General features: G+C 51.7%; 3 protein-coding genes across 3 annotated transcripts; all 3 read right to left on the reverse strand.

The window, feature by feature from the left end:
• Positions 1 to 722: 722 nt before the first annotated feature.
• Positions 723 to 4,332, reverse strand: BO88DRAFT_420448 (putative nonsense-mediated mRNA decay protein (Nmd5); the record flags this gene model as incomplete). Its single annotated transcript, XM_025708447.1, has 7 exons — positions 723 to 1,049; positions 1,102 to 1,280; positions 1,332 to 3,199; positions 3,256 to 3,440; positions 3,475 to 3,974; positions 4,096 to 4,174; positions 4,243 to 4,332. 7 exons carry the CDS (start codon positions 4,330 to 4,332, stop codon positions 723 to 725), a joined length of 3,228 nt encoding a protein of 1,075 aa, XP_025557128.1.
• Positions 4,333 to 4,953: 621 nt separating this feature from the next.
• BO88DRAFT_399459 (SKI complex RNA helicase subunit SKI2) lies at positions 4,954 to 9,408 on the reverse strand. Its single transcript, XM_025705370.1, has 6 exons — positions 8,925 to 9,408; positions 6,367 to 8,866; positions 6,035 to 6,314; positions 5,795 to 5,982; positions 5,561 to 5,740; positions 4,954 to 5,510 (listed from the first exon to the last, which is right to left on the reverse strand). Exons 1-6 carry the CDS (start codon positions 9,152 to 9,154, stop codon positions 5,010 to 5,012), a joined length of 3,879 nt encoding a protein of 1,292 aa, XP_025557129.1. The 5' UTR covers positions 9,155 to 9,408; the 3' UTR covers positions 4,954 to 5,009.
• A 787-nt stretch (positions 9,409 to 10,195) lies between these two features.
• Positions 10,196 to 12,760, reverse strand: BO88DRAFT_459102 (uncharacterized protein; the record flags this gene model as incomplete). Its single annotated transcript, XM_025711079.1, has 5 exons — positions 10,196 to 10,280; positions 10,334 to 12,007; positions 12,059 to 12,541; positions 12,597 to 12,665; positions 12,741 to 12,760. The coding sequence occupies 5 exons, from the start codon at positions 12,758 to 12,760 to the stop codon at positions 10,196 to 10,198; spliced, it is 2,331 nt and encodes a 776-aa protein (XP_025557130.1).
• Between the last annotated feature and the right edge of the window lie 50 nt (positions 12,761 to 12,810).

Raw genomic sequence — 12,810 nt, forward strand, 5'->3', positions numbered from 1 at the left:
GGGCCACTATGTAGTAGAGATAGACTTCTAACTTCTGTCTGGCTAGCAGTTTCGTGTCATGGACAATGTCCTAGAAGCCAGTAGCTTAAATCGCAGGCTTTGCTAAGCCAAATGGCAATCATTCACAGGAGTATCACAGTATTTACACATTTCTAAATGCCTCAAAAGGCACGGACTCAAATTACTGCAAAAAAGCACGCGCTGCCCATCGGCCACCATACAAAGAGCACTGATCATTCATACTCAGCTGTAGGTTGGCAGAATGCATAAATATAGCCTTCACGTTGTCCGACATTATAACCATAAGTCAATTGACAGGATTAATTGGGGGGAATCGATTCTCTTCGGATTTGCAGCACCACTGCACTCGAACATTGGGGGGTAAAAGGAACTTTTGGGAAAATAACCGGGGACATCACCAGAGGGTTAGTAAAAACGTCAACGGAACAGGAGACAGAAAAAAAAGAAATTGTTCTAAATGACAAAGGAAAAGAAAATAAGAAAAGGCATAGATGGCGTTATAACGTATCCAGCAGGCCGCTCAACAACACTAGCCGTCGCCATCACGACAGACGTGAAGATTTACAAGCCTGCCAAAACAGACATCCAACCTGGGATGGCATTTTTCTTTTTCTTCTTTTTTGTATTTCGTTGCGATGTTCGTTGCCTCGAAGAGACCGACTGGCTCGTTTCGTCAGCCCTCCGGGTTCATCGTAGCGCTTCTAGTTCCCATTGGTCTGGACACCAGCCGCCTCGGCGTTGGCCGCCGCCAAAGCCTTCGCTTCAGCCTCGTGGAACACGGACTGGAGGACTTGCTGTTCCTCTTGGCTCAGGATCTTCGCAAGGTTTTCGTAGAGCTGGGGCTGTTCTTGTTGGAGGCCTATTTCATTGTCAGTGGCCGTACACTTCAAATAGTCGAACATGGACGTACTCATAAGAACGTGCTTGAACATGCCATAAGGCTCAACCTTGTCCAGAGGGGTCTCCAGCAGGCTCTCCTCATCAAGGTCATCCTCGTCTTCATCGGCAAAAGAGCCGAACTTCTGGGCCTGTATAATGTGTCAGTGGCGATCAACCGAATCCCAATTCAATATGACTCACCTCCTTGTTCAGGAAGTCAAGGTAAGCGGCACTGTCATCAGGGACATCACCCTCCAAGAGCGCCTCAGCCTCATCCTGCTCGGTCCACTCAACCTCGCCATCCCAGTCGTTCTCCTCATCACCTTCGTCCTCTTCCTCATCGAAGGTGAAGTCCGACTCCTTGGTAGCATCCTCACGATCTATAACGCTATTAGTACATTTGTGGACATAATTAGGGTCAGGCAACATACGCTTAATGGCCGCCGGCAGGGTCTGGAAGAGCCTGGTCACTCCCTGGAGCAATCTGGGCCAGCCTTGCTGAACGCTAGCCGGGACATCATTGGCATTCAAGGTCAACAAAGAGCTGATCGCGGCAATCGACAGCTTCTTGTCGTGGACTCTGCGGAAGTTGTCGATGTTGGAGAACCAAGTGCTGAAGAACTTGTTCGTCCAGCCCTTGGCTTCCAGAACCTGAAGACTGAGAACGGGGTTGTAGTAGATGGCGTTGATGACCATCTCCATCAAGTGGATGCGGTAAGACTTCGTCCGGGCCTCGCCGGCGTCGATGACGCGCATCGCCAGCTCAATGAAAACGGGGATGTATTGATCGATACCACCGCGGAGGTTCAGCATCAGCGTCTCTGCGAGCTTGCAGCCGCAAATCCGATCGACACCGCCGACCTTCTCATCTTGGAAGATGTCCTCAACCATGCTGACAACAGCAGCAAGGTAAGCAGGAGTCTGGACCATCGTTTGCGAGCCGTAGGCAACATAGTTGTCCAGGGCGGGAAGCATGTCTTCCAGGTACAGCTCAGCGCCAGCCTTGAAGGTCTTGTGGATGAGCTCAAAGGCCTGCCACATCGTGGGAGAGATGGACTTGGAAGCGAAAGTGCAGCTGTCGATGATCTCAAAGACCTCATTGTAAAGGTCATAGAGCTTGTTCTCAAGAGTGATGCTGATAACAGGCATGAGGATCGTCTCGAGGTGGAGAAGGACATCGGGTGTGCTCTCCAGGGTCAGGATCAGGGTTCCGATCGTTTGCAAGACACCCAGAGCGGTGATGCTCTTGTCATCCAAGAAATCGCCGTACGCATCCTCGTCACCCTTGGCCGCATTGCGCTCCAAGAGCTCGCCGACGATACGCATGTAGGTGTCACGAAGCTGCTCGCTGAGTGCCACAGCGAAGGGAGTGAGTTCGGCGGAGAAGACCTCGACAAAGTCCTCCATCACATTGGCGAGAGCATCCACATCAACCTCGTTTGCGAGCTTGAGCAGCTGCTGCATGATCTGGGGAATGTTCTGCTGCATGGAAGTCCTGATAATATCGTGGCGAATGAGGGGCTGCAGAGCGAGCGCGGCCTCGACTCTGACAGGCAGTTCGGAGTCAGTCATAGACTCGAGGATGTTGCGGTAGATGATCATCAGATTGTTGGGATCCTGGAAGTCCAGAGCTTCGAACTTCTCCAGAGTGTCACAGGCACGAGCCCTGAGGAAACCGTGGGGACTGCGGAACTCGGGGAAAACATGGCGGACGAAGAAATATTCCACCTGATCCGCGATGGGGCTCTTCTTGCCAAGGATGACAGAAGCCAGGGAACCAATCATGCGCAGAGCACCCTCCTTCTCTCTGGGCAGCTTCTGGTCATCGGGAGCAGACTCGTACTTGCTGACGACGCTGTTAACGAACGTAAGGATGGAGAAGGTTTGCTTCTTGCGGTTCTTGGTGAGGGCCACCAGGAAGTTGGTAGCGGCAACGTCGGGGGCCGAAACTTCCTCGTAGAAGTTCAACTTGCGGTGAAGGTACTCGGAGGGATCGGTCTCGAACAATTCAATGTCTTCATCGGACTGGCACAGGATGGGGAAGATGAAGTGAGCGATCAAGTTGTCCATGTGAGGCTTCAGGTGCTCCCACATAGCCTTCGGCTTGACACACTCCTCGAGGAAGATCATGGTGTAAGCAAGCGCGGGGTTGCTGAGCCACTGTCCCTTGGACACCCACTTGTCGATTTCCTGCAGGTATCCCTTGAGAATTTCGGGGGCGAAAGTAGTGATGAAAGCCTTGCCGTACTGGGTGTAGTCGGGAGTGCTCGACTTGCTCATCGTCGTAGGGTTTCCGTACCTGCGAAGTGTGATTAGATGAATGCCCCACGCATACACTGCGCGCAATCTACATACCTGATAAAGAGACGGTTCAGGTTGGCATACGACCACTTCTTGCACTTCCACCAGTGGTTGAGCTCTCTCTCCTCCTTCGACTCGTTCATAGCGCTGGCAGGAGGCTCCTTAGCGATGATACGCAGGAAGAGCGTGCACCAATCCACCGTCGCTTGTTGTGTTTGGAGATGCGGCGAGAGTTCGAACTATACCACCATCGCATTAGTCTCATTAAGCCACCCGAATTGAAAACCTCTCATCTCTTCTTGGTTCACCCACGTAGATAGCATGCTTGTAGGACTTGACCACGATGCGGAGCATTTCCGCCGCCTCCAGACTTTCCTCATCGACAAGCTTCAGACCGATGTTCAACAGCTGAGGGAACGAGTGCTCGACGATCTTATCGAATTCCTCCCTCTTCTCTCCGGCCTTGAATCGGTATACACGGCAGATGGCCAGCAGGCACTGCAAACCAGCGTAGACGGAGTTGGCATCGTTCATGCCCAGCAACTGGAGAGTGATGTCCAGGAAACCGGGCCACTGCTCGGGGAAATCATGCTGAAGGATTTTCTGAAGAAGAGGAACCAGTTGAGCCCGAACATTCGGCGGCGTGGATGCCAGGGCGGGAATCAGCCTCTCACGGAACCCCGGTTTCTCCTCCTCGGGAATCGGTGTGCGCAGCGGACTTTCTTCGACAGGGGACCAACCACGGTTGATGCGGTTCTTCAGGTAAACACCGGCTAGAGAAAATCATCGTTACGTTAGATCATTAACTCTTTTTTTTGGTTGTATGAGGATGTTGGATAAAAAAAAAGGGCGGTGGGTGATCGCCCGGACGGTCACCACAAAAAAAAAACCTACCCGACAGTTGGACGGCATTGTTCTGTTCCCCCTGCAAAATATCCAAGAGCGCATTTATGAATCCAGGTTGCGTCTCGGCCTAGAAAGAAATATGAAATAAGTATGATGCCACACTGAGCATATCTGAGCCTCTATTCCCACACATACATATTTCAAATCCAATTCAGCTTGGCGTCGATTGTCCGCATTGGGGTCGAGGGTAGACTGTATGCGGTCTCGTAAAGCGGCAACATCCATCTCGCACCAGCAAGGGCCCCCGGTAATAGAAAATCGAGCTGGAAGAATAAAAAAAAAGACCCCGTTACGCGGTGTGTGAGCCGGGAGGTGTGAGGGGAGGAGGAGGGGGCGAGTGAGGGCGATAAAGTAGGCGGGGGGGAAGGAGGAGAAGGAGGGATTGATAGTCAAATAATGTGCAGAGAGACAGCAAAAGTGCCCTTTGGGTTTGTTGGGTTTGGTTTTCTCTCGTGGTTTTTCAAATAAGCGTGCCCGCCCCGCGCCTATGGCAGCTAATCAGAAGCCTCGCCGCCACGCGCGGTAACAGAATTTTGCTTTTCTCCTGAGCCTGAGGCCTCGGAATTGGGGGCAATCTAAGGCGGAATTTTTCCTGGTCCAAGCTTGGAGCGACTTTTGATTCTTAGTATTCTTACAAAAGAGGGTCTATTGATTTGAGTCTGGGGTTCGGTTCCTTTATATGTGTGCTTCTAGCAGCCGCCTCAGGCAAGGAGAAGGGGAACTAATGAAACGCACTGGAAACAACAATAACAAAGGCAAAGAAAAAAAAAGTATAGTTATCTAGTAGGAAAAAAAGGAAAGAGTAATTCCCCACGTGGTTTCCCCTCTCCCCCCCCCCCAAACAACAGCCATCCCTCCAGCACTGACCAGTTGCCCTGCTTCCCATCGAGTACTGAGTAGTTTCACATGTACAAAGAGGCCGCAAAAATCACATCTCTCTTGATCTGCTCCTGTGCCTGTTGCATCTTCGTATACAACGTCGGATCACCCACCAACTTGGCCGCATTCTTCACCTCCCGACATGTTTCGTCTAAACGCGTAATGGTCCGTACAATGGTGCCTTCCATCACATCAGTAAGGTCGGTGATACGGTTGAACGACATTCCCTTCGCCCATTCGTAGACAACCTCGGCTAGACCAAACCGTGGCTGACTAGCGAAATCGTTGCTGTCTTCGCTGGTTTGGATCACCTGGTGCTGGATCTGGAAATCATTGACACGGTCGGAGATCCTCACAATGGCTTCCTTGCCCTTCTCAAGACGAGGAGTCAATGTGGGAACGTTCTCTGTCTTTTCTTGGAAAACGAATGCGGATAACAAGGCAACAATCTCCTCAGGTTCATATTCAGCCAGAACGTTCTCGAGGATCAACTCGGTCAGAACAAGCTCATCGGCGGAGTGAATCTGTTCGGTGATTAGCGTTTGAATTGAACGAGGAGAATTGAAGCACTTACCTCACATGCTACCTTTCCTTTCAGCTGCACGCGAGACTGCTCGTCCACGAAGCCCAGCTCCTTTAGCACCTGGATACGCTGCTCATAATCAGGCAGCAGAGCAAGGTTCTGGTCGGACATGAGCTGTTTCAATTGCGTGATATTCTCTTTAACCTGCCATTCATCATGTTGCATTTCGAACTGCCGCGTGTAAGCATCATTGTCGAGCGTGTTTTGGAACAACAAGTCACTTACATGTTTCAAGAAGCTGGGACACTGCAAGCATTTGCACCCTTGCGCAATGGAGGCCTGCTTTTGCCGCTTCTCTAATATATCTCTGACTTGTAATTCCTTGATTTGGGCCCAGTCTATTTCATCCCAGACTGAACTGGTCCACGAAGCGCAATGCTTGGTGAGCTCCTTGTCTGCGAATTTGCTTGCCTCTGTCCACGGCGTTAGTAACACTGACCTCCACAAAGCGTCCGCAGAACTCACCCTTCTTGATGTTAAGGTACCATGTAGGACCACCAAGCTTAACTATCGTATTTGTGACGCACTCAAGGTCCAACAGGGGCACCTTGTACGCTTTCAACGCCATATCAGCGGCGCGGGTGGGCAATGTCTGCAACAAGTGTCTAAACTTTGGGAGGAAGGGAAGAATATCGCTGGGATGGCGCTTGTGTCCGAGCCTTCCTATCTCAAGAACTTGAATACTAGGTGTCTGACCGCCGCTAACACCTTCGCGAACAATGACACCTGCGGTTCGGAAACCCTCCTGTAGGACAGTTAGCTGGACTCCTCGATCATCGGTAATGGGGCATGTCTACCTTTCTGTACACGATCAATCGCTTCGGCACAAAGAGGCGTTTCCCAACGGGGGATGAAAGCAGACCCACGTGGAGCTCACTTGTAAGCTTCTCATATTCAATAGAGGCAGCATGGCAGGCCGCAAGGTCAATATCACATATGTCACAAGGCTCTCGCTTGATTTTCGCCAAGCTGGCCTCCGAAAGTTGCACCTGCTTCTCGTGCTCTGGGAGCAGTGCCTGAGTGGCATTCTCACTAAAACTTCTCTTGATCATTTCTTCAATCTTCAGGGCCTCCACGCGCAAGAGGTTCAAGATCATGTTGTATGTAAGCCTGAATTGAGACCGCAGTTTAGTCGGATCACCAAGAATCATCCTTCTCAAAGCGCCAGCCGGAGGAGCTTCATCTCGACCCGCATTGACGATAATGACGTATCCCACATTGTCAAGTCCTCTACGTCCAGCACGTCCAGCCATCTGAGTGTACTCTCCAGGTAGCAAATCTCGGAAGCCTTTGCCGTCATGCTTGCGGAATCCAGAAAACACAACTGTTCGCGTTGGCAGGTTGAGCCCCATGGCAAATGTCTCTGTAGCGAAAAGAACCTTGACCAACGACTTAGCGAATAGAATCTCGACGATTTCTTTCATGATCGGTAGAAGACCACCATGGTGGACAGCAATGCCTCGACTCAACAATTCGCGAAGACGAAGGATCTGTGGGAGGGTACGGTCCTCTGGCTTAAGTCTTGTGAGGGACTTTTCAATGAACATATGAATCAGACTCTTCTCCGAAGCAGTGGAAAAGTCTTGGTTGGACAGGGAGTCGGCATTCTGTTCACAGCGCTTTTTGGAGAAGACGAAGATACAACCAGGCAGCAGATTCTCTTTGCGAAGGTGCCCAACAAGCTGCACCCAAACGGTTTTGTCCTGCGCGGCTGTAGTCCGTCCACCACCTCTTCCTGTACGGGCAATGTTTCCAGTGCCTCTATTTGCAGGCTGTCCCCGGCCACGAGGAGCTCCTCCACGTTGTCCATTGCCGCGAGCACCGCCTCTTCCACCGGCTTGTCCGCGTCCTCGTCCTTGAGGAGTTCCTCCTCTGCTCGCTTGGGATTGAGCTTGGGCCTCGGCCGCTTTCTGAGCCTTGACTTTGTCTCTTCCGGAGATGATCTCATCAGCTTCTTTCCAGCCGTTCTCGAGGAACCGCTTGTTGGAGTCCACGATCTTGTACTTCCCTTTGCCGGCCCAGAGATAATGCTCGAGGGGAACAGGTCTCTTCGCAGTTGAGATAACGTAGATGTCCTTCTTCTTCGTGCGACCAACCCAGGATGCAAACTCATAAGTGTTAGGAACGGTGGCAGACAAGAGAATCAGAGTAACATGTTCGGGAAGCATAATGATGACCTCTTCCCAAACAACACCTCTTTCAAGGTCGTTAACATAATGCACTTCATCGAAAATCACGAACTCCACGTCTCGGATCAGGTCAGCGCCTCTGTATAGCATGCTTCGTAAGATTTCAGTAGTCATGATAAGGCAGCTTGCTTCCGGATTGATCTGAACATCACCGGTCAAGATACCAACATCATCAAACTCAGTTCTGAAGTCTCTAAACTTCTGGTTACTCAACGCCTTAATGGGTGATGTGTAGATAGCCTTCGTCATATGCTTCGCGGCAAGAGAGATGGCATATTCGGCGACGACAGTTTTACCGGCTGACGTATGAGCAGCAACGAACACAGAGTCGCCACATTCAAGATGATACACAGCCTCCTTCTGGAAAGTATCCAATTCGAACGGCCACTCCCGAGCCATGTCGGGGACCAGATCGCGGAAGTTCGAGATTTCTTTGTTGACGTCGACGACATGAGCCCATTCTTTACCGGCTTTCCGTTGCTGCATGCCTGCGAGCAGCGGCGCGTGGGGTTCCAGCGCTGGAAACTCGACAGGCAGCAAAGAGTCAATATCTTCCTCATCGCTGAGCTCCGCCTCATCATCGATCTTGACGCCTCCGGCATCTGACGCTGTCTCCTCTTGCTCAACATGCAGATCGGCCTCTTCCTGTTGAAGAGCGTGCTCCACTTCCTCGTCTCCTTCAGCGGCCTCTTTAGACTTTGCTTCCTCGAACTTCAGTCCCCGAGAGAAACCAGGAGCAATCTCCAATAGACCACCTTCAGCCCCAAAGTTAATGATCCGATCGAGGCCTGATTGCTTGCCGCTGGCTCTGGAGTGCTCCGGCGTCTGGGCTTCAGATTCCATTTCAGCAATTGCCTCGACACCATCCAGCCCACCTGGAGCGAACGGGAAGAAGCCAGCTGCGCCTCTTACAAAGTCCGCACGACCAGCTGGCCGGCGAAGAAGTGACGTTGAATTTTTGGCATTTGCACTAGTAGCGGGAACAGTCACCTCGTGGTAGCCCGTAACGCGGCCTTCCAGGCCATCCCGATCGAATCGGACAATAGTGCGTGTCTGTGTACCAGCGACCTCGAACAGATCAGTGTAATCCGTCGGGACATCCCACTTCCTGTACGATGTCAGTATACAAAACAGATGGGTATGCCAGCGAATGTCGGGTATCAAACCTTTGTAAGCGGTTCAGCCATTCAGGACTAAACGTGGATGAAGGGGTTAAAAACTCCTGCTCTAGCTCCTGCTTGAGATCTGCAGCATCCTGCCGAGCCTTTTGACGAGGTTTGAAGTCCTTGTAGACACCATCCTCCTCTTCGGCCAGCCTTGCGTCAAAAGCCGATGCGCTAAGGTTTTTGGAGTTTAGGCTTAATTCCGCCAGCGCCGATGTCAGAGTCTCCGCCATCTTCTATGAATTCTAGCTGAAGGTGTAAGGAAAGCTCTGATGGTACGCGATCTACTTCAGCATCGCACGACACGTCTGAGCAGAGATCTAACAGAGAGCCCCGCAAGGTAGCGTGACGGGAGGAAGATCTTATCAAAGCGGTAAGCCAAGGTTAATTAAGACCTATGCAAAGCCTGCTGGCAGAATCCAGCATTCACAGGGTAGTAATTGACAATGGACCCTATGTCAGTAGTAGCTTTGAGATGGAAAGAATAGCTAGCACCGGTGGTTATTCGATGTGTTTGGCGGCGGGAAGTTCGCTGGCGCCAGAACCAACCAGCTCTGGCTCTGACGTCGTGTGGGGACTGCAGCTTCCGCCCACCGGTGGGATGAATAATGTTAATTCACATCCGGATGAACTAAAGCCATTTGGGAGAAAAACAGAGGGGAATCGGAAAATCTCAACGATCAGCTTCTTCCCCACAGATTTTCCTCCAGGGGGTTGTGGTCTTGCACAAATTCTGCTTCCCCCAGAGTGGTGAATGGGAAGGGCACCTAAGCCACTCGGCACAGGATATCACAACTTTTTATTCCTGTTAATGTGCCCTACTACTAACAATACAAGGTAGTGTGGTCCTTGTACAATGAGTGATCCATCATATACAGTCACCAGAACGCCAAAAGCAAATGCGAAACGATGATTTGAACCCAGTGTTACAACCGGAAGGCTCCCGAAACAAACGCGCAAATACCCGTGCTGGAAAGGGGATGCCAGGGAACAAGCAGGCGTCCATCGTCGTGGACAGTCCCGAAATCCCCTCAAAACATCAAAAGGTGGTGTTCTATCTCCAGTCGTCCAATCTCGTATGCTGAATGCCAATTATCCGTCACACCCTGCGCCCTTTCATATACCCGCGCAAATTGAAAGAATATCACAGTCCCAATAGGATTTAGTAAAAATAAGAGTATGGGGGTGTTGGATGAGCCGCTCACCCTTGAGGCGAAAGTCGTGCTCAGCAACCATCCCAGAACTTACCCATGACAGGGCTAATGATTTACTTGCTAACGATAGGTGATGACAGGGAAGGTCTTCCTGTCTGTTACATTGACCTGGTATTCGAAGATTCCGTCCACAGTGGCGACGTATCTATACAGTCAGCTGGAGTTTACCCTAAAATCAGAGCAAGACATGGCACCTACAATGTTCGGCCATCTGCACCCCAACCAATACCAGCTGTGCTACCCGGTTCCTGGTCTCGACCAATGCCCAGGCTACGGTCAGGAAGTTCGTTCAACACGTTACGAATCCATCGAGGTGAACGAGCTTGTTCGAAATCCCACTGTGTCTGCCGATACCGCAGGTGACTTTGCCGGCTGTGTGGTAACATGGCATTCTGTCGCTGTTGCCGTCGAAGGCGTTCCACGGCCACGCTGGCTCTCAATTCAGTGCCGGAAAGCCGCGGTGGATCTTGCAAAACCTCGGGCGTGCCGTCCTGACTCTCAAGCCGTCTGTGGCCTGAACGGGATCGCTGATGGTTTCTTGGCGGGGGCAACAAGTCTGCTGTGGTATTAGAATAATCAAAATTGGCCGATGGACGGTTCATTGTGCCATGAAGCCGAGCCGCAGAGCCCTGTTCGTTACCGGAACTGTTAAGCTCACTGGAGCTGGAATCTGCAGCATGCGCAGGGGTGTCCGAACGATTAGGGTATATCTCTGAGGGCGAAGCAGTCCAGCTGAGTGTAATACTAGGCTGCGGATCGGGGTTTACTAGTCCCGTTTCGGGTGTCCTACTGCTGGCTTCATTGTGGCTAGGAGTCAGTAGAACAGAACCCTGGCGTCTCGCGTGTTGGCTGCGATCACCAGTTCCCGTTTGCGAGTCTTCTTGGTACAGTTCTCGGTTTGGATGGCTGCGCGGTGGAGGCGAAGTAGGACCGGAGGCTCGACTGGCCTCATCCGTCGGACCGTGGAATCGGGGGCGCACTGTAGGGTGAGGATGAGCATTAGCTCTAGCTCGCCGCTCTGCTAACCCGTCCTCCATCCTCGACGTCCATCGTGCTGTATTCAGAAATTCAACAATCAGCCTCTCTCTTTCCGTGAGGTCCTGTATCAGGCTCTCACTTAGTGGCGAATTGCCCGAACCCGTCGCGCCTCGGTTATGGAGTGCTTCATCTAACGCGTCAATCGCTCGCTGTGATGCGTCGAGTTCATGCCGTGTGTCCGGGGAGGCTCGACTATCGAGTTCGAATAATAAGTCATCCAGCAACGGCTCCGTACGGACTTCCTGCAAGTCTGGCTCGTTCATATCCAGTTCCAGTATCTGTCTGCGAACGAAACCGCGACGGACATCGGCAATCCCAGCTCGCCCCTTGTCTTCAAGCCATACCAGGAGATCCCAGGGCTCAGGTGCAAACGCCATACATCGTACAGCGCCTCCATTGCAGCAAGCTCTTGACGAGTTGAAGCGACAAATTATCGCATTTTGGCCCTGAGGCTGGCGAATAATATCGCGGATAGTCCCAACGTCAAAGATGGTGATAACTCCAGACTGCGAACCAATCGCGCATAATCGACTGAATTGAGAAAAGGCGACAGTAAAACAGCATCCATCGTCAAAGCGTGTGCCTATGTCCATTTCTATACAACGAAGAAGGTCCCAGTTCCATCCACAAACTTTGTCACCATCATCCGTCACAGTCACTGCATCGAGGTCGCGGGTAACATCATAGAAATATGCACGTGTCTCATCACCAACCGCGGCAAGGACGGTTGAATCTGGCGACATGATCGCATAGTTCATGCACGCCGGATGATGAAGTACCTTGAGGACTTTTGACCGGGCCAGGGAATAGACGGTAACGGTCTTATCGTTATTACTGCAAAAGCGATCAGCATTTCAGGTGACCGGAAAGTTGCCATGCCCATACCTGAGAATGGCTATATCTTCCTCCGCTAGCTCCTTCCCATCCCCCGGCAGACGATGGATCGTCACGGAGTTGACGATACTGCCTCCGAACTTGTGCAATTGCACCTCCGGAACCTGCCTACTATTGCCATGGCGAGCCGGTCCAGGCTCGTCGCCAGGCATCCAAGGCGGCGATATCCTCGCAGGCGGTTCAAGATCGATTGGCAAAGCACTGTCCACGTCCGACGGCTGGAAAGCCGGTGTATCGGCACGGGCGCGCGGACTCCGATCGGACGATAGCCCAACAAATGCGCATTCCCCATTATCGGCGCCCCCCACCCCAATCCAACCGTGACCAGCAGCAAGACATTTTGGCTCGAACGGAATAACGGCAATGGTCTCCCGCTTTTGTGATGAAATGTGAATCGAGTATATGACTCGCTCGACGACAACGTAAATCCTGTCCGGGTCCGCGGTGCTAATGTAGTTGCGAAGTTGTTGATGGCTATCATACGGTTAGCAGGGATCAGCCAGCTGTTCTGCGAGCTCAATGTACAGACAAGTTGGGAATTTTGAAGGGGAAGAAGCGGCGCTTGTTGGGAAGGATAAGAGACTCCGTCGGATGATGCCTACAGATTGATACGACATTAGCAATCGGCCAGTGAATTTCATTATCTGAGTGGAAGGGGAAGCAGGAGACTGACGCGAGCGAATCCGTAGTCATTGTGAAGGAACGTCGATATAATATTTTAAGGTGACATGGTCGGAAGTACA

This window comes from Aspergillus vadensis (genome assembly GCF_003184925.1).
Source record: "Aspergillus vadensis CBS 113365 unplaced genomic scaffold BO88scaffold_43, whole genome shotgun sequence".
NCBI classification, from domain to species: Eukaryota; Fungi; Ascomycota; class Eurotiomycetes; order Eurotiales; family Aspergillaceae; genus Aspergillus; species Aspergillus vadensis.